At 47.5% G+C, this 21279-nt stretch overlaps 1 protein-coding gene across 38 annotated transcripts in view; it reads left to right on the forward strand.

The window, feature by feature from the left end:
- The window catches only part of LOC134927837 (uncharacterized), a 1188393-nt gene that overhangs the window by 119435 nt on the left and 1047679 nt on the right, over nt 1-21279 (forward strand). For 37 of the 38 annotated variants that reach the window (XM_063922886.1, XM_063922861.1, XM_063922855.1 and 34 more), the window contains 2 exons: nt 3105-3137; nt 10115-10147. In XM_063922886.1, the coding sequence (XP_063778956.1) occupies nt 3105-3137; nt 10115-10147 (66 nt within the window). The remainder of the gene's footprint in view (nt 1-3104; nt 3138-10114; nt 10148-21279) is intronic. The other variant, XM_063922840.1, reaches the window with a different exon arrangement.

Genomic DNA, 21279 nt, shown 5'->3' on the forward strand with positions numbered 1-21279 from the left:
AGGCACCTGGTGTCTTACCACCACGGACACCTGAGTCAGGAAAGTAGTCTCCTGCGAGTACGTTATATAGTTTCTCAGTACAAACATTACGGGAAACTAGAGTAATTATCCCTGTACCTCTAACACACGGGCAGGGTTTTTTACTCCACCCTGTTTCTTGTTCAGAAACCCAACGGGTCACATCAACCTATTTTAAACCTCAGGTCTCTGAACAAATACTTTCATGTTCCCAAGTTTCGTAGGGAAACTCTGTTCTATAGTTCTAGCATTGGAACCCGGGGATTTCATGGCATCACTGGACATCCAGGATGCGTACCTGCATGTGCCTATTTTGCCAGCTCATCAGCAATGCCTCCTGTTTGCTATTCTCAAACTACATTTTCAATTTCGGACGCTGCCTTTTGGTTTGTATAAGACTCCCAGAGTCTTCCCTAAAATTATGAGGGTCATGGCAGCACAACTCCTGTCTGCAGGGAATCAGAATCCTGCCCTACCTGGACGATTTGCTTATTCTGGCACAATCCCCAGACATCCTGTGCACTTATTTACAGATAACTGTCAAGTTCCTTCAAAGACACTGATCAGTTATCCATCAGAAAAAAAATCATCCCTGTTTCCATCCCAGAGGATGATGCATCTCGAAGCCCTGTTGGATTCACAGAATCAGCAGATCTTTCTTCCTCATCAAAGAGGGCAACATTGCAAGCGCGAGTGCGCAGGCTCTTAGCCAATCACAGAGTCTCAATTCCCTTGGCGATGCAGGTTCTTGGATCCATGCCTTCTGTATGGTGTAATATGCCCAATTCCACTCCAGGCCCCTTCAGCTACAAATTCTGTCCAGATGGAATGGACAACCTCATCTCATCAATACTCACAAGATAATTCTCTCCTCAAAGGTTCGGCTTTCCCTAACCTGGTGGCTGCACACAGCCCACCTAGACATCCGTTTATGGATATTGGACTGGGTAATCCTGACGACGGATGCCGTCCTACGAGGTGGGGGGGTAGTAACGCATCACCATTCCTTCCAGGGGTAGTGGACCTACAGGTCCAGTCAGACAACACCACAGCGGTGGCTTACCTAAACCAGCTGCAGGGCGATGCACGAAGTAGCAGAGATCCTCTGTTGGGCTGAACGCAATCTCCCGACAATATCGGCAGTCTTCATCCCAGGAGTCCTAAATTGGGAGTGTGACTTTCTCAGCCGCCAAACGCCATTCCGGAGAGTGGGCCTTACATCCACAGATGTTCCAACTACTAGTGGACAAGTGGGGACATTCAGAGGTGGCCCCCATAGCCTCCCGTCACAACAACTAACTGCCGATGTATGGATCCCGCACAAGGGACCCAGAAGCAGCCTTTGTTGTCAGTGACCTGGGAGTTCACACTAGCATATCTGTTTCCGACAGTGGCCTTTCTTCCACGGGTGCTCCAAAAGTTCAAACAGGACTGGGGAGCAATGATACTAATTGCCCCAGCGTGGCCCAGACGTAATCGGTATGCAGACCTCCTCAGTCTTTCCATAGACGACCCACTGCCACTAACCCTATGGCCGGATCTGTTGTCTCAGGTTCCCAGTCTACATCCAGACTTGGCTCGTCTGTCTTTGACGGGGTGCTCTTGAGACATCCCTGTTGAGAGCCAAAGGATTTTCTCGCCAAGTGGTAGACAATGCTTAAAGCACAAAAACCAGCTTCAGCCTGAATCTACTACAGAGTGTGGCACACCTACTTCCAGTGGTGTACCCCCAGAATTATGACCCTCATACTGTCAGGGTATCCAGGATCCTTTCTTTTCTTCAAGCCGAATTGGGCCTGGGATGGAGTCTGGCTTCCCTAAAGGTGCAGGTATCAGCCTTGTCCATATGATTTCAGAAAAGGATCGCTACGCTTCCTGACATTCGCACCTTTCTCCAAGGAGTACTCCAATTACATCTTCTGTTTGACCCTCCGGTTGCCCCTTGGGACCTGTCCATAGTCCTTAGGTCGCTCCAGGAATCCCCTTATGAACCTCTGGACTCTGTAGACCTTAAATGGCTTACCACAAAGACGCTCTTTCTTCTAGCAATTGCATCTTTCAGGAGAGTGTCAGACTTAGGCGCACTTTCGTGCAAGCCCCCGTTCCTGATCTTTCACCTGAATAGGGCTGTCCTCTGAAACAGACCTGGCTACCTCCCAAAGGTGGCCTCACATTTTCATGTAAATGAAGAAATTGTGGTTCCGGCTTTTATCTCTCCGGGCCTTTCTTCCAGTGAGGCCTCACTGGATGTTGTTCGAGCTTTACGGATTTATGTACAGAGAACGGTCTCTGTCAGGAAAACGGACTCGCTCTTCATCCTGCACGGCTTTAACAAGAGAGGATGGCCAGCCAGTAAACAAACTCTGGCCGGATGGCTCAACTCGACCATCTCATATGCTTACCAACAGGCAGACCTCCCTGTGCTGGACATGGTCTCTGCTCATTCCACAAGATCTGTTGGGCTTTCGTGCGCAGAACGCTATGGAGCGCCTGCAGAACAGCTCTACAAGGTGGCCACATGGTCCTCTGTCCACACCTTCCTAAGGTTCTACGCCTTCAACACATTTGCTTCTCGGGATGCCTCATTTGGATGTCTGGTACTCCTCTCAGCTCACAAGCGTCCCCACCCCCTAGTTTTAACTGCTTTAGGACATCCCAGATGGACCTCAAAGAAGAAAATAAGTGTTATGGTAACATTTACCTTTTGTTAACTCTTTTTCTTCGAGATCTATGGGATTCACAGGGCGCTCACGCTGATGCACCTGGCTTCAATGGGTTAATTCTTCTGGTTACTTGTTCCATTCTCTTAATTCTGAGAGTGTTTCTTGAGTGTGCTGTTCTTCAGCTCTCTCATTCGTCCAGCTCCTGCCTTGGGCTTGCTAACAAAAACTGAAGTCCTTTGGGCAGGTGGCGGGGTATAGGGAAGGAGGACCAGAGCATCCTGGGAGCTTAAAAGCTTTAGATGTCTGGTGGCCGGATCCACTCCGCAGCCCTGCATCCCGATGTCCTGTGAATCAGTATGGACCCCGAAAAAAGAGTTAAAGGTAAGTTTTACCATAACTCTTATTTTTTTCTTTATGTTTTAGATAACCAGAAGATGAACACCGCAAGGATTCCAGGTATAAAATATTACTATATTTTTATATACATGTATGCAGGGTATATTTATCTTATATAAGGATAATTTCTCATACGTCCTAGAGGATGCTGGGGATGCTTCAAGAACCATGGTGTATAGACGGGATCCACAGGAGACATGGGCACACTTTTAAGACTTTGAATGGGTGTGAACTGGCTCCTCCCTCTATGCCCCTCCTCCAGACTCCAGTTAGATTCTGTGCCCAGTGAGACTGGATGCACACTGAGGAGCTCTCCAGAGTTTCTCAGAAAAAGACTTAAGTTAGGTTTATTATTTTCAGGGAGACCTGCTGGCTACAGGCTCCCTGCATCGTGGGACTGAGGGGAGAGAATCAGACCTACTTCTGTGAGTTTCAAGGCTCTACTTTTTAGGCTACTGGACATCATTAGCTCCAGAGGGTCTGATCACTAGGTACGCCTAGATGCTCATTCCCGGAGCCGCGCCGTCAACCCCCTTGCAGAGCCAGAAGACAGAAGCCAGGTGAGTAAAATAAAATCAGAAGACTTCAGTGATGGCAGAAGACGGCTTTTGAGGTACCGCGCTGCGCGCCATGCTCCCACATACAGAACGGCACTGCAGGGTGCAGAGCGCAGGGGGGGCGCCCTGGGCAGCATAAATCCTCAAATAGCGACTGGCAAGAGTGTATACAGTGCCTTGGCATTAATTACAGACCCCCGCCAGTATAAAGATGTGAAATTAATCGGGACTGAAGCGCACCATTAAGGGGGCGTGGCTTAGCCCTCACAGCTCTTACCAGCGCCAATTTCTCTTCACAGAAGCTGCAGAGACGCTGAGCCTGGCCTCCCACACTGCTGTACAAGTAACAGGGTGCAAAACGGGGGGGGGGGGGTGTTAACAAGAGATTTGGTGCTAATTTGTTGAAATTAAAAGCGCTAACAGGTCTGGGCAGTATATTACTCGCTTAGGAACCGGGACAGGCGCTGGGTTGTGAGCTGGCAGAACTCCCTCCGTGTTTCTCCTATAGCCCAGTGTGGTTGTGGGTGTCTGTACGCGTGTGTCGACATGTCTGAGGCTGAGTGCTCTTCCCAGGAGGAGGCTGGAGTGGGGACAGAAAAGACTGAGAGTGACCGTGTCGGCACCGCCGACGGATGATTGGGTAAATATGTTGGGTGTTTTGAATGCAAATGTATCCAAAAATATACTGGCAGGTCAATTGGATCCCAACAAAAATTAAGCCTAGTGTGAATGTATGTGCATGTGGTAGGGAATATAGATTGTAAGCTCCACTGAGGCAGGGACCGATGTGAATGGCCAATTATTATCTGTAAAGCGCTGCGGAATATGTGTGCGCTATATAAATAACTGGTAATAGATAAATAGAAATGTGGCTCGGTTGACTAAGAGATTAGATAAATCTGAGTCTAAGAACCAGACATGGAGGAAATCCATGGAGGATGCGTTGTCACAAGCTCAGACCCCTTCGGGGTCACAGAAACGTGCATTTACCCAGATAGCAGATAGATACCGACACGGACTCTGATTCCAGTGTCGACTATAGTGATGCCAGATTAAATCCTAAACTGGCTAAGAGCATTGAGTACATGATTGTGGCGATAAAAGACGTATTACATATCACAGAGGACCCTGCTGTTCCTGATACTAGGGTCTGTATGTATAAAGGAAAGAAACCTGAGGTAACGTTTCCTCCCTCTCATGAACTGAACGCTCTTTTTGAAAAGGCTTGGGAAAATCCTGAGAAGATGATACAGGTTCCCAAAAGAATTACAGTGGCATTTCTGTTTCCCTCTGGGGACAGGGAAAAGTTGGAGTCAACCCCCACGGTGGACAAAGCTCTATCGCGTCTGTCCAAGAAGGTGGCGCTTCTGTCTCCGGACACGGCAGCCCTAAAGGATCCTGCGGATCATAAGCAGGAAAATACACTAAAATCCATTTGTCACTACGGGTACGCTACTCATGCCTGCTGTTGCTTCGGCATGGGTGAGTAGCGCTATTGAAAAGTGGGCAGATAACTTGTCATCTGAGATAGATAACCTAGACAGGATAGCGTGCTTTTGACTCTGGGTCATATCAGGGACGCTGCAGCATATTTAATAGAAGCTGCAAGGGATATTGGCCTTTTGGGATCAAGGGCCAATGCCATGGCAGTCTCGGCTAGGAGGGCATTGTGGATTCATCAATGGAATGCTGATGCTGACTCTAAGAAGACTATGGAGTCTCTACCGTTTAACGGTAGTGTCTTGTTTGGTGATGGCCTCACTGACCTGGTATCTACGGCTACTGCGGGTAAGTCATCATTTTTACCTTATGTTCCTGCACAACAAAAGAAAACGCCCCACTATCAGATGCAGTCCTTTCGGTCCAATAAATAATAAAAAGGACGAGGGTCCTCCTTCCTTGCTGCAAGAAGAAGGGGAAAACGGTCACAGGCTGTGGCAAGTTCCCAGGAGCAGAAGTCCTCTCCGACTTCTGCCAAATCCACCGCATGACGCTGGGGCTCCTCTGCAGGAGTCCGCACCGATGGGGGCACGTCTCAAACTATTCGGTCAGGTCTGGGTGCACTCAGACCTGGATCCTTGGATATTAGAAATAGTGACTCTAGGTTACAAATTAGAGTTTCAAGACGTGCCCCCTCACCGATTTTTCTCTTCTAGAAAGGGAGGTAGTATGCGCTGCAATACTGAAGCTGTGTCAAAACCAAGTCATTGTCACGGTACCCCCGTCAGAACAGGGGCAAGGCTTTTATTCGAGTCTGTTCGTGGTCCCGAAGCCGGATGGCTCCGTCAGACCGATTCTGAACCTAAAATCCCTCAATTTCTTTCTAAAAAGATTCAAGTTCAAGATGGAATCTCTACGAGCAGTGATCTCCAGTCTGGAGGAGGGGGATTTTATGGTGTCGGTCGACATAAAGGATGCCTACTTACACGTTCCCATATATCCTCCACATCAGGCATACCTGAGGTTTGCTGTTCAGGATTGTCATTACCAATTTCAGACGTTGCCATTTGGTCTGTCCACGGCTCCGAGGATTTTCACCAAGGTTATGGCGGAAATGATGGTTCTCCTGCGCAAGCAGGGAATCACAATTATCCTGTACTTGGACTATCTCCTCATAAAGGCGAGATCCAAGGAGCAATTGCTGAAAAATGTTGCGTGCTCACTGACTATTCTGCAACAACATGGTTGGCTCCTAAACTTGCGAAAATCACAGTTGGTTCCGACGACACGGCTGTCGTTCCTGGGTATGATTCTGGATACAGAATTACAGAGAGTCTTCCTTCCAGTGGAACAGGCTATGGAAATACAGAACATGGTAAAACAGATTCTGAAACCGTCAAGTGTCTATTCTTCAATGCACTCTGTTGCTGTGGAAAATGGTGGCGGCTTACGAGGCCATTCCGTATGGCAGGTTCCATGCCAGGGTGTTTCAATGGGACCTGCTGGACAAATGGTCCGGGTCTCACCTGCACATGCACCGGAAAATAATACTATCTTCCAGGACCAGGATCTCCCTTCTGTGGTGGCTGCACAGTTCTCACCTTCTGGAAGGACGCAGGTTCGGGATTCAGGATTGGATCCTGGTGACCACAGATGCAAGCCTCCGAGGCTGGGGAGCAGTCACACAGGGGAGAAATTTTCAGGGAAGGTGGTCAAGCCAGGACGCTTGTCTGCACATAAACATTCTGGAAATAAGGGCCATTTACAACGGCATACTGCAAGCAGAACATCTTCACGGCCTGCCCGTCTTGATTTAATCAGACAACATAACAGCAGTGGTGTGCATAAACCGCCAGGGCGGAGCAAAGAGCAGAGCGGCGATGGCAGAGGCCACGAAAGTTCTTCGCTGGGCGGAAAGACATGCAAGCGCTCTGTCAGCAGTCTTCATTCCAGGAGTGGACAACTGGGAAGCAGACTTCCTCAGCAGACATGATCTCCATCCAGGAGAGTGGGGTCTTCATCAAGAGGTCTTTGCAGAAGTGACAAGTCGTTGGGGAATTCCTCAAATAGACATGATGGCGTCCCGCCTCAACAATAAACTTTAGAGATATTGTTCCAGGTCGAGGGACCCTCAAGCAATAGCGGTGGACGCCCTAGTGACACCGTGGGTGTTTCCGTCAGTCTATGTGTTCCCTCCACTTCCACTCATTCCAAAGGTGATAAAGATTATAAGAAGAACAAGAGTTCAGGCGATACTCATTGTTCCGGATTGGCCAAAAAGGGCCTGGTATCCAGATCTTTAGGAGTTACTCATAGAAGATCCCTGGCCTCTTCCTCTACGGGAGGACCTGTTACAACAAGGCCCGTGCGTGTATCAAGACTTACCGCGGCTGCTTTTGACGGCATGGCGGTTGAACGCCAAATCCTAGCCAAAAGTGGTTTCATCATTTCACGTAAACCAGCCTATTGTGGTGCCAGTGGCTACTGACGCCTTGGCAGAATCGAAGTCTCTCGATGTAGTTAGAGCTTTAAAAATCTATGCCGCCAGAACGGCGCAGATTAGGAAAACAGAGGCTCTTTGTTCTCTGGGCTCCCAATAAGATTGGGGCTTCTGCTTCCAAGCAGACTATTGTGCGCTGGATCTGTAATACGATTCAGCAGGCTCATTCTACGGCGGGATTGCCGTTACCAAAATCGGTGAAAGCCCATTCTACCAGAAAGGTGGGCTCTCCATGGGCGGCTGCCCGGGGGGTCTCGGCATTACAGCTTTGCCGAGCTGCTACTTGGTCGGGATCAAACACCTTTGCGAAGTTTTACAAGTTTGATACCCTGGCTGAGGAGGACCTCTTGTTTGGTCAATCGGTGCTGCAGAGTCATCCGCACTCTCCCGCCTGTTCTATAGCTTTGGTATAAACCCCAAGGTTCTTGATGCATTCCCCAGCATCCTCTAGGACTTATGAGAAAATAGGATTTTAATACCTACCGGTAAATCCTTTTCTCTTAGTCCGTAGAGGATGCTGGGTGCCCGTCCCAGTGCGGGCTGTTTCTGCAGTTTGGTTATGGTTACACTCGTGTTGAGTTAAGTTCAGTCAGTCTGTGGCTGATGTTGGTCATGCCGTTGCATGCGTTGTTGTTTGAATGCCATGATGTGCGACGTGTTGAGGTGTGAGCTGGTATGTGTCTCACCTTAGTTTCAAATTTAAATAAATCCTTTTCCTCGAAATGTCCGTCTCCCTGGGCACAGTTCCTATAACTGGAGTCTGGAGGAGGGGCATAGAGGGAGGAGCCAGTTCATACCCATTCAAAGTCTTAAAGTGTGCCCATGTCTCCTGCGGATCCTGTCTATACCCCATGGTTCTTGAAGCTTCCCCAGCATCCTCTACAGACTAAGAGATAAGGATTTACCGGTAGGTATTAAAATCCTATTTTTTCTCTTACATCCAATCTGGGCGATACTGCTCACCATCGAGTATAGTGGTCAGCAGATAAAACTACACTTGTTTGTAAGCTAGCACCTTCCCTCTACATACCGTAAGCCCTACTGAAACTAACAGGAATACACCAACATTGCTTGCTGCAAGAGCAGGTTCGTGGCTTCTATATTTATTTATTTTTCAGCGGAAGTTGTCTTTACCGAAGGTCCAGACTTTTTTTCAGGGGGTGTAACATACTCACCACCCCTTACATACCGCGGGTGGCATGCTGGGATCTTAATCTGGTGTTGTTGGCTTTGCAAAAATTTCCTTTCGAGATTCTTGATGTTTTGAATATGAACAACTCATTGGAAGGTGGCATTCCTAGTAATCATTTATTCTTCCAGACGTGTGTCTGAGCTGGTAGCTCTTTCATGCCGCTCTCCATATTTGATTTTTCACCAGGATAGGGCTATTCTGAGGCCTACACGGTCTTTTCGGCCCAAAGTGTTATATCGTTTTAATTTTAATCAGGAAATTATTCCTACCTTGGTTCAGGATTTGTTGTCAGGTGAAGGTTCTTGCTTTATGTTGTGTGAGCCTTACAGGTTTTTGTTGATCGCTCGGCTTTCATGCAAAAAATGGTTAGTTTTTTCGTTCTGTATAAGGCACACCAAAGATGTTGGCCTACGTCCACGATATCTGTAGTGCAATGGATAACAACGGCCATACGTCAGACATATGTTTAGGAACATGTACCTGTTCCATGGCATATTGTAGCTCATTTGACCAGGTCAGGGAGCGGCACTTGGGCAGCACAGAATGGTGCTTCGGTGGAGCAGTTATGCAAGGCAACCACCTGGTTATCAATTCATACATTTTTGTAAATTATATAAATTCAGTGTGTGGTTGTACCACAGGGTTAAGGTGCAAAGTAATGTGCACTGCAGTGGCTGGGAGCACCCTCCCTTTGGGCAGATTTGACTTCCCTTTTTTTGTTGTGGTCTACTACATGTTTCTACACATTTTGGTTATGTGTTTATATGTTTGACCATTTTATTTAGTGTGCTTTATTTTAGTGCTTTAGAAAGTTTGGCTGATTTTCTAGTTTTGTTCTGGTGGGGCTTATTTGATATATAAAATGGAGGGATTAGCTTAAAAACAAGTGCTGACTTCTCTCGGTGCTCCGTACAACTCATTGTGAGAAGTATCCCCCAGATGGATCAAGAGACATGTATTTAGCAGTGAGTACAAAACTCATATATTTTATATTTACACATGATGCCTCTGGTGGATTAGTTGCATTTATTAACTTGATTACTTTGTGTGGCAAAGCAAAGTAGTGGCAGCAGGAAAGAGTGTATGGCATCACCTACAATATGTTTATTGTAACTATTAATAATTGTGAAGAACATTACTCCTTCATCCAGTCTAGAATGAATCATCGTTCATGGTGTCATGGTTTCAGTTGAGGGTGCAGGAGCTGGGCACTTAAAAGGTTTATTTCTTTAAAGGCTTAAATTGTCTCGGAGAAATCATTTTTAACGGCAATTACCAATAATCCTTTTTAAATGTGAGCAGTACTCGTTTACATCCATTGTTACAGCTTTTTCTCTTTACATTTAAGGGATCCAGATGATGAATACTACAAGGGTTCCAGGTATAGAAATGTATTACTTTCATATACTCTTGTACTTTTGTGTACATATAAGTGGGTGTACATTTATCCATGATACTTGGGGCTTCAGCAAAACGGATTCATAATTTGGAGTACCACACTTAAAAAATTACAAATATCCTTTTTTCTTCCCCCACTTAGGGGCACATGGAGTACAGTGAGGTATTGTCTGAAGAGTGGGCACCAAATAGTTACTTTTTAGCCCCCAGCAGCTCAGGATTCCCTCTTTACTATACCCTACCCCCGTGCACCGGCATGTGAGGGCATTCAGTACTTTCTGCTTGTGTGGCTGTTTGCCATGGTGCACATACCGGTCACACTAATGAAACCCCAATATATATTGCAGTCTCATGGTAACACTAGTGAAACCCCAATATATGTTGCAGCCCCATTTATTGTATGTTGGAGCCACTTGACACTTTTTGCACTCCCTTGTCAGTACACACCACTGCATCAGCTTTTGTGTTTGGGGACACCCTTGGATTACATTTACAATGTATTCCAAGAACAAAGCTCCCAAGGAGGTGGATGCTCCTGTACTGTGCACTTTTAGACCATGTGTTAACACACTTTCTCCCCAGTCCATTGCTGCATGGGTAATCTGCGGGAGACTCCTTCAGCCGTGGTGACCATTCAGGAACCATCTTGGGCTTCGACATTGACACATGTAATGTCTCCATTAGTTAACCAGTTTGTAGCTCCTGGGTCAACTCCCCCTGCTAATCTAGCTGCAGGTGCACTCCCAGTTACTAAGATTTTACCTACTCAGACTGCCAAGTTGTCTACCAACGAGTCACCATGGTTGTTTACAGTCTGTGCAGTGGTTGTCGCAGCTGTCGATCGCTTTCCAGCAAATGCAAGCTAGAAATATTGTAGTTCATCCAAGTTTATGCAGAAAAATATACGTTATGGTAAGAACTTACCGTTGATAACGGTATTTCTCGTAAGTCCACAAGATAACAATGGGATATGATGAAGCAACAGCGGATTTGCACCAATCGGTCAAAGCTTTTCCGGCCTCCCAGCATGCAATGGGCCTGTCCATATATCCGCGCCTCCTTGCTCAGGCAAGTCAGTTGTATTCCAAAGCTCAAGGCAGGAGCATCATAGATAGCCCTAATAAGGCGATAAGAACACATATGCACACCCTTCCGTACAAGAAGGAAGGGGATAGTGATTAAAAGGATCCTAAAATCTGGAGCATCAGGATGGGATATCCTGTGGACTTAGGAGAAAGTACGGTAGAGTGAGCAGCGACATTAGCTGGAACAGGGAGATTAGCCTGAGAATATGCTTCTGAAATTGTCATCCGAAGACATCTTGCCAGTGTCTGCTTATCAGCAGTCCATCCTCTCTTGTGAAATCCGTAGAGAATGAAGAGAGAATCTGTCTATCTGATGGCACTGGTATGATCCACGTAGATCCTTAATGCACGGACCATGTCCAGCGATGCATGTCCTGCAGAAAGGCCCGGTACCTGGAAAACCGGGACGACAATTTCTTCGTTAAGGTGGAATTTATACACCACCTTCGGAAGATACCCAGATCTAGTTCTGAGAACTGCTTTGTCTGGATTAAAAATCCGAAATGGGGAATGACATGATAATGCCCCTAAATCTGATACTCTTCTAACTGACGCCATAGCCAGTAGAAAGAGAACTTTAGCTGTCAACCATTTAAGATCCACTTTATTAAGTAGTTCAAATGGGGCAACTTGAAGGGCTTTCAGGACTAGACTTAAGCCACAAGGCACTGTAGGAGGAACAAAAGGAGGTTGAATGTGCAGCATTCGCTGGAAAAAAGTACGCGCATCCTGTAAATTGGCAATTTTCTTTTGGAACCGTACAGTCAGTGCCGACACTTTGCACTCTCAAGGAAGCCACCTTCAAACCTTTATCCATTCCTGCCTGAAGGAATGCTAAGACACTGGAAACTCTGAAAGACTTAGGGTACATTTTCCGTTCACTGCACCAATGAATTTAAGTTTGCCATATTCGGTGATAAATGCAAGCTGAGGAATGTTTCCTTGCTCTGATCATAGTTTGAATTACCTGTTGTGAGAATCCTCTTGACTTGACAGTCGATCCAGATGTCTGTGATAACAAGGACCCTGCATCAGTAGATCTGGACGTTGAGGGAGCAGAACTGGAACATCCATCGACATCCTCTGCAAATCTGTGTACCAATGTCTTCTGGGCCAAGCCGGAGCTATTAGTATCACGGCACCTATTCCTTGCTTTATCTTTCTCACCACCCTGGGTAATAGGGTGATTGGAGGAAACACATAAGTCAGATGAAAATCCCATCTCGCCGACAGGGCATCACCAAAGATCGCTCTGGGATCCTTTGTTCTTGACCCGTTCGCGAGCACTTTGTTGTTCAGACAGGATACTATGAGATCTATCTCTGGCAACCCCAACTTGTCTACTAGAGTCTGGAAGACCTCCGGTTGTAGAGCCCATTCGCTTTCCTGAATGGCGTTTCGACTGAGGAAGTCCGCTTCTGAGTTTAGGACTCTCGTAACGAACACTGCGAACAAGGCTGGATGATGTTCTGCCCACTTTAGTATGTGACTTACCTCCTTCATCGCTTTTCGTCTGCGAGTTCCTCCCTGATGGTTGAGGTACGCTACTGCCGTCCCATTGTCCGAACAGATCTGGACTGGTTTTCCCTGAAGAATGTCCTTTGCCTGAATCAGTGACATGTATATGGCCCGAAGTTCGAATATATATATATATTGGCAGGCAACTTTCTTCCTTGGTCCATTTCCCCTGAAAACACAACCTTTCTGACACTGCTCCCCAGCCGCCCTGGAGACTGGCGTTTGTCGTCAGAATTTCCCAATCTGTTATCCAAAAGGGTCTCCCCTTGTCCAGATGGGATGTATGTAGCCACCAGTCTAATGACCTTCTTACTTCTATCGTAAGTACCATAGTCTGTGTTTCTATCGTCTGATGCAACCCATTCCATTTGGCAAGAATCAGACGCTGCAGAGTCCTTGAGTGGAATTGTGCATACTCCACCATGTCGAATGTTGACACCATCAAACCCATCACCCAATATTTTTTTTTTTTTTGAGAAAACATTTTTTATTCATATTTATCGTTTAACAACGCATGTGAATGACAGAAGATACATTCAACAGGAAGAGCACACATTGTGCTCGGTTACAACGAAACAATAACACCGTATCTGCATGAACATAATAGAGGTAGTGAAACAGAGCAAACAAGGAGTATATGCAACCACGATAGAATGGAAGAAGGCACATTGGAAAGCCAGCGCAGGGGGTAGAGAATACCTCTCATTAGAATAACACAGAGTACAAGAGAAAAGTGAATTAGGGGGTAGCAGAGAGAAGAAGAAAAGAAAGGGGAGGGAGAGATGAGAGAGGGGGGAATAGCCGGTCGGTCCCCCCATCCGAGGCCATGCAATCGGTTGATATGGAGTGAATATGAACACAGAGTAATAGAACTCACAAGTTGAGGCCTAAGCCATAGTGTATTATATGGTAGCTAACGGCGGTTCAGCACCAAAGAACGATGTCCAGGGAGTCCAATTTTCAGTAAAGTGTATAGGGGTATCATGGAGCACTGCTCTGATACGTTCTAGCCTATAAGTCTGCCAGATAGCGTTTATAGTGGCAGGAACAGTAGGGGGTGACACGGACTTCCAGTTAGCCGCAATCTGGCATTTAGCTGTGTTCAAAATATGTTTAACTAATTTCTGCAGTTGGCGGGGGGTGTGAGGTAGCGGACGGGAGGACAAATTGTAGAGGGGTGACGTCGGAACTGATAGCCCCAGAATGTCAAAGATTCATTTATGGATTTTAGTCCAGTAAATCTTAATCCGTGGAAAGCTCCACCATATGTGCAACAGGGTACCACGTTGACCACATAGGCGCCAACATCTATCTGAGCAGGAGGGGTAGATTGAATGAAGACGCGCAGGTACCAAGTACCATCAATAGTATAATTTGTAGGAATTCTCTTTAATTCGAACTGAGATGGAGCTCGTGGAGATTTCCGTTTTGATAGCGGACCAGTCCTCGGTTGTCAGAGTTTCACCCACCTCCTTTTCCCAGGCCAACTCATGTGGTTCCTTTTGGGGCAAATTATGAGCAAGAAAAATTTGATATATGGCCGAAAGCAATCCCCTTGTAGAGCGGCCAGTGGAGCACAAAGATTCAAAACTCTATTTACCTCCCTGGGAGGTTGGTTTTGGGAGAGAGGAAGCAAAGTGGTGTAACTGTAAGAACTGATGAAAAGCTGATTGTGGGAGGGAGAAACGGGATTGTAAGTCAGGGAACGAAGGAAGGGGTGCAACATCTAATAAGAATAGTACGTTATAGTTAGTCCAAGATTCAAACGCTGAGTGATTTTCACCCGGTGGGAAGCTAGGGTTGTTCCACAAAGGGGTGAGGCGTGGGTAGAAGGAGCGCAACTGGTAAAGCCGCGAATAAAGGTCCCATATGGATAGAGTAAATCGTATAGTGGGCAACAAAGAGGAAGCAGGTGGGCGGGTTTTCGGGTGACACCATAATAAGCTATAAGAAGAGTACTTTTGAAGTGAGGCTGCTTCCAGATGCGTCCAGACTCTATGGCCAGGGATAGCGTGCCAAAGAACACACGTAGTTAAGTGGGTAGCTCTATAATATTTAAGGAGATCGGGAACTCCCAGCCTCCCGCTAGGCGGGGCTTTTGGAGAATACGCATTTTCACCCTGGGTTTTCTTCCTGCCCAGAGAAACTTAGTAATATCAGCTTGGAGATTTTTAAGGATTTTAGTAGGAATATGGATGGGAAGAGTTTGCCACAGGTACAGCAGGGTCATCTTAACAGCAGTGATTCGCCCAAACCAGGATAGGATATATTTATTCCACGTAGTCACATCGTGTTTAAGAGAAGAGAATAACCTGGGAAAGTTAGCAGCATAAAGGCCAGAATAAGATTTAGTTAAATAGATACCCATGTATTTGAGTTTATCAGATTGCCAAGTACACGGGAAGGAAGCCTGAAGAACTCGGAGGTCCAGGTCTGGAACGTGCAAGGCCAAGATTTCAGTCTTATCTGAGTTTGTTATAATTCGAAAAACGGCTGTAAGTAGAGATTTCCTCCAGCAGATGTGGGAGGGAGATATGTGGGTCCGTAAGGGTAAGAATAACGTCATCGGCATACAATGCTATTTTCTCTGACGTCCTAGTAGATGCTGGGAACTCCGTAAGGACCATAGGGAATAGCGGCTCCGCAGGAGACTGGGCACAACTAAAAGAAAGCTTTTAGACTACCTGGTGTGCACTGGCTCCTCCCACTATGACCCTCCTCCAAGCCTCAGTTAGATTTCTGTGCCCGGCCGAGCTGGATGCACACTAGGGGCTCTCCTGAGCTCCTAGAAAGAAAGTTTATTTTAGGTTTTTTATTTTACAGTGAGACCTGCTGGCAACAGGCTCACTGCATCGAGGGACTAAGGGGAGAAGAAGCGAACCTACCTGCTTGCAGCTAGCTTGGGCTTCTTAGGCTACTGGACACCATTAGCTCCAGAGGGATCGACCGCATGGAACTGGCCTTGGTGTTCGTGCCCGGAGCCGCACCGCCGTCCCCCTTACAGAGCCAGAAGCAAGAAGAGGTCCGGAAAATCGGCGGCAGAAGACATCAGTCTTCACCAAGGTAGCGCACAGCACTGCAGCTGTGCGTCATTGCTCCTTATACACACTTCACACTCCGGTCACTGAGGGTGCAGGGCGCTGGGGGGGGGGGGGGGGCGCGCCCTGAGCAGCAATAAAAACACCTTGGCTGGCAAATATATCACAATATATAGCCCCAGAGGCTATATATGTGATAAATACCCCTGCCAGAATCCATAAAAAAGCGGGAGAAAAGTCAGCGAAAAGGGGCGGAGCTATCTCCCTCAGCACACTGGCGCCATTTTCTCTTCACAGTGCAGCTGGAAGACAGCTCCCCAGGCTCTCCCCTGTAGTTTGCAGGCTCAAAGGGTTAAAAAGAGAGGGGGGCACTAAATTTAGGCGCAATATTGTATATACAAGCAGCTATTGGGAAAAATTCACTCAATATAGTGTTAATCCCTAAATTATATAGCGCTCTGGTGTGTGCTGGCATACTCTCTCTCTGTCTCCCCAAAGGGCTTTGTGGGGTCCTGTCCTCAGTCAGAGCATTCCCTGTGTGTGTGCGGTGTGTCGGTACGGCTGTGTCGACACGTTTGATGAGGAGGCTTATGTGGTGGCAGAGCAGATGCCGATAAATGTGATGTCGCCCCCTGTGGGGCCGACACCAGAGTGGATGGATAGGTGGAAGGTATAAACCGACAGTGTCAACTCCTTACATAAAAGGCTGGATGACGTAACAGTTGTGGGACACCCGGCTTCTCAGCCGCGCCTGCCCAGGCGTCTCAAAGGCCATCAGGGGCTCAAAAACGCCCGCTCCCTCAGATGGCAGACACAGATGTCGACACGGGGTCTGACTCCAGTGTCGACGAGGTTGAGACATATACACAATCCACTAGGAACATCCGTTACATGATCCCGGCAATAAAAAATGTGTTACACATTTCTGACATTAACCCAAGTACCACTAAAAAAGGGTTTTATGTGTGGGGAGATAAAGCAGGCAGTGTTTTGTTCCCCCATCAAATGAGTGAATGAAGTGTGAAAAAGCGTGGATTCCCCCGATAAGAAACTGGTAATTTCTAAAAAGTTACTGATGGCGTACCCTTTCCCGCCAGAGGATAAGTTACACTGGGAGATATCCCCTAGGGTGGATAAGGCGCTCATACGTTTGTCAAAAAAGGTGGCACTGCCGTCTTAGGATACGGCCACTTTGAAGGTACCTGCTGATAAAAAGCAGTCTGTATTTACACACTCAGGTACTAGACTGAGACCTGCAAATAGTGCTGCTGCAGCGTGGTCTGTGACCCTGTCAAACAGGGATACTATTTTGCGAACATAAGAGCATATTAAAGACGTCGTCTTATATATATGAGGGATGCACAGAGGGATATTTTGCCGGCTGGCATCCAGAATTAATGCAATGTACATTCTGTCAGGTGGGTATTAGAGACCCGACACTGGACAGGTGATGCTGACTTTAAAAGGCACATAGAGCCTTATAAGGGTGAGGAATTGTTTGGGGATGGTCTCTGGGACCTCGTATCCACAGCAACAGCTGGGAAGAAAAAAATTTACCTCAGGTTTCCTCACAGCCTAAGAAAGCACTGTATTATCAGGTACGGTCCTTTCGGGTTCAGAAAAGCAAGCGGGTCAAAGGCGCTTCCTTTCTGCACAGAGACGAGGGAAGAGGGAAAAAGCTGCACCAGTCAGCCAGTTCCCACAATCAAAATTCTTCCCCCGCTTCCTCTGAGTCCACCGCATGACGCGGGGGCTCCACAGGCGTAGCCAGTTACGGTGGGGGGCCGCCTCAAAAATTTCAGCGATCAGTGGGCTCGCTCACAGGTGGTTCCCTGGATCCTTCAAGTAGTATCTCAGGGGTACAAGCTGGAATTCGAGGCGTCTTCCCCCCCGCCGTTTCCTCAAATCTGCCTTGCCGACAACTCCCTCAGGCAGGGAGGCTGTGCTAGAGGCAATTCACAAGCTGTATTCCCAGAAGGTGATAGTCAAGGTGCCCCTACTTCAACAAGGACGGGGTTACTATTCCACACTGTTTGTGGTACCGAAACCGGACGGTTCGGTGAGACCCATGTTAAATTTGAAATCCTTGAACACATACATAAAAGAATTCAAGTTCAAGATGGAATCGCTCAGGGCGGTTATTGCAAGCCTGGAGGAGGGGGATTACATGGTATCCCTGGACATCAAGGATGCTTACCTACATGTCCCCATTTACCATCCTCACCAGGAGTACCTCAGATTTGTGGTACAGGATTGCCATTACCAATTCCAAACACTGCCGTTTGGACTGTCCACGGCACCGAGGGTCTTTACCAAGGTAATGGCAGAAATGATGATACTCCTTCGAAAAAAGGGAGTTTTAATTATCCCGTACTTGGACGATCTCCTTATAAAGGCGAGGTCCAAGGAGCAGTTGTTGGTCGGAGTAGCACTATCTCGGGAAGTGCTACAACAGCACGGATGGATTCTATACATTCCAAAGTCACAGCTGGTTCCTACCACACGCCTACTGTTCCTGGGGATGGTTCTGGACACAGAACAGAAAAAAGTGTTTCTCCCGCAGGAGAAAGCCAAGGAGCTGTCATCTCTAGTCAGAGACCTCCTGAAACCAAAACAGGTATCGGTGCATCACTGCACACGAGTCCTGGGAAAAATGAGAGCTTCTTACGAAGCAGAATTCCATTCGGCAGGTTCCATGCAAGAACCTTTCAGTGGGACCTCTTGGACAAGTGGTCGGGATCGCATCTTCAGATGCATCGGCTGATAACCCTGTCTCCAAGGACCAGGGTATCTCTACTGTGGTGGCTGCAGAGTGCTCATCTTCAAGAGGGCCGCAGATTCGGCATACAGGACTGGGTCCTGGTAACCACGGATGCCAACCTTCGAGGCTGGGGGGCAGTCACACAGGGAAGAAATTTCCAAGGACTTTGGTCAAGTCAGGAGTCGTCCCTACACATAAATATTCTGGAACTGAGCGCCATTTACAATGCCCTAAGTCTGGCAAGGCCTCTGCTTCAAAACCAGCCGGTACTGATTCAATCAGACAACATCACGGCAGTCGCCCATGTAAACCGACAGGGCTGCACAAGAAGCAGGATGGCGATGGCAGAAGCCACAAGGATTCTCCGATGGGCGGAAAATCACGTCTTAGCACTGTCAGCAGTGTTCATTCCGGGAGTGGTCAACTGGGAAGCAGACTTCCTCAGCAGACACGACCGACACCCGGTAGAGTGGGGACTTCATCCAGAAGTCTTCCAACTGTTGGGAAAGACCACAGGTGGACATGATGGCGTCCCGCCTAAACAAAAAACTAGATATTGCGCCAGGTCAAGGGACCCTCAGGCGATAGCTGTGGACGCTCTAGTGACACCGTGGGTGTACCAGTCGGTTTATGTATTCCCTCCTCTGCCTCTCATAGCAAAGGTACTAAGAATAATAAGAAGACGAGGAGTAAGAACGATACTCGTGGTTCCGGATGGGCCAAGAAGAGCTTGGTACCCAGAACTTCAAGAAATGATATCAGAGGACCCATGGCCTCTACCGCTCAGACAGGATCTGCTACAGCAGGGGCCCTGTCTGTTCCAAGACTTACCGCGGCTGCGTTTGACGGCATGGCGGTTGAATTCCGCATCCTAAAGGAAAAGGGCATTCCGGAGGTAGTCATTCCTACGCTGATAAAAGCCAGGAAAGAAGTAACCGCAAACCATTATCACCGTATTGGCGAAAATATGTTGCGTGGTGTGAGGCCAGGAAGGCCCAACAGAGTAATTTCAGCTGGGTCGTTTTCTGCACTTCCTACAGTCAGGAGTGACTATGGGCCTAAACTTGGGTTCCATTAAGGTCCAGATTTCGGCTCTGTCGATTTTCTTCCAGAAAGAACTGGCTTCACTGCCTGGAGTTCAGACATTTGTAAAGGGAGTGCTACATATTCAGCCCCCTTTTGTGCCTCCTGTGGCACCTTGGGATCTCAACGTGGTGTTGAGTTTCCTAAAATCACATTGGTTTGAGCCACTTAAAACTGTGGATTTGAAATATCTCACGTGGAAAGTGGTCATGTTATTGGCCTTGGCTTCGGCCAGGCGTGTGTCAGAATTGGCGGCTTTGTCATGTAAAAGCCCTTATCTGATTTTCCATATGGATAGGGCAGAATTGAGGACTCGTCCCCAGTTTCTCCCTAAGGTGGTATCAGCTTTTCACTTGAACCAACCTATTGTAGTGCCTGCGGCTACTAGGGACTTGGAAGATTCCAAGTTACTGGACGTAGTCAGGGCCTTAAAAAATTATATTTCCAGGACGGCTGGAGTCAGGAAAATTGACTCTCTTTAACCTGTAGGCACCCAACAAAATAGGTGCTCCTGCTTCTAAGCAGACTATTGCTCGCTGAATTTGTAGCACAATTCAGCTGGAGCATTCTGCGGCTGGATTGCCGCATCCTAAATCAGTAAAAGCCCATTCCACGAGGAAAGTGGACTCATCTTGGGCGGCTGCCCGAGGGGTCTCGGCTTTACAACTTTGCCGAGCTGCAACTTGGTCAGGGGCAAACACGTTTGCAAAATTCTACAAATTTGATACCCTGGCTGAGGAGGACCTTGAGTTCTCTCATTCGGTGCTGCAGAGTCATCCGCACTCTCCCGCCCGTTTGGGAGCTTTGGTATAATCCCCATGGTCCTTACGGAGTACCCAGCATCCACTAGGACGTCAGAGAAAATAAGATTTTACTCACCGGTAAATCTATTTCTCGTAGTCCGTAGTGGATGCTGGGTGCCCATCCCAAGTGCTGATTGTCTGCAATACTTGTATGTAGTTATTGCCTATCTAAGGGTTATTGTTGAGCCATCTGTTGAGAGGCTCAGTTATATTTCATACTGTTAACTGGGTATAGTATCACAAGTTATACGGTGTGGCTGGTATGAGTCTTACCCGGGATTCAAAATCCTTCCTTATTGTGTCAGCTCTTCCGGGCACAGTATCCTAACTGAGGCTTGGAGGAGGGTCATAGTGGGAGGAGCCAGTGCACACCAGGTAGTCTAAAAGCTTTCTTTTAGTTGTGCCCAGTCTCTTGCGGAGCCGCTATTCCCCATGGTCCTTACGGAGTTCCCAGCATCCACTACGGACTACGAGAAATAGATTTACCGGTGAGTAAAATCTTATTTTATGATTCTGAGTGCCCATCCCAATACCCGATATATTACGATTCATCCGAATTCTAGCTGCTAGTGGCTCCATAATGAGGGCAAAGAGGAGGGGGGGACAGGGGACAACCCTGTCGGGTGCCATTTCTTATAGGAAGGGGGTCAGAGATTAAACCGTTGACTAAGATGGAGGCTGAGGGATTGTGATAAAGCGAGGTGACGCCTCTGTAGAAGGCCCCATGCAAGCCCATGTTAATAAGCGTCTGTTGCAAAAATGGCCAGGCCACCCTATCGAAGGCCTTTTCTGCGTCAAGGGCCACCACCAGGGTCGGGAGGGACTTG

This window comes from Pseudophryne corroboree, chromosome 5 (genome assembly GCF_028390025.1).
Source record: "Pseudophryne corroboree isolate aPseCor3 chromosome 5, aPseCor3.hap2, whole genome shotgun sequence".
NCBI lineage: Eukaryota > Metazoa > Chordata > Amphibia > Anura > Myobatrachidae > Pseudophryne > Pseudophryne corroboree.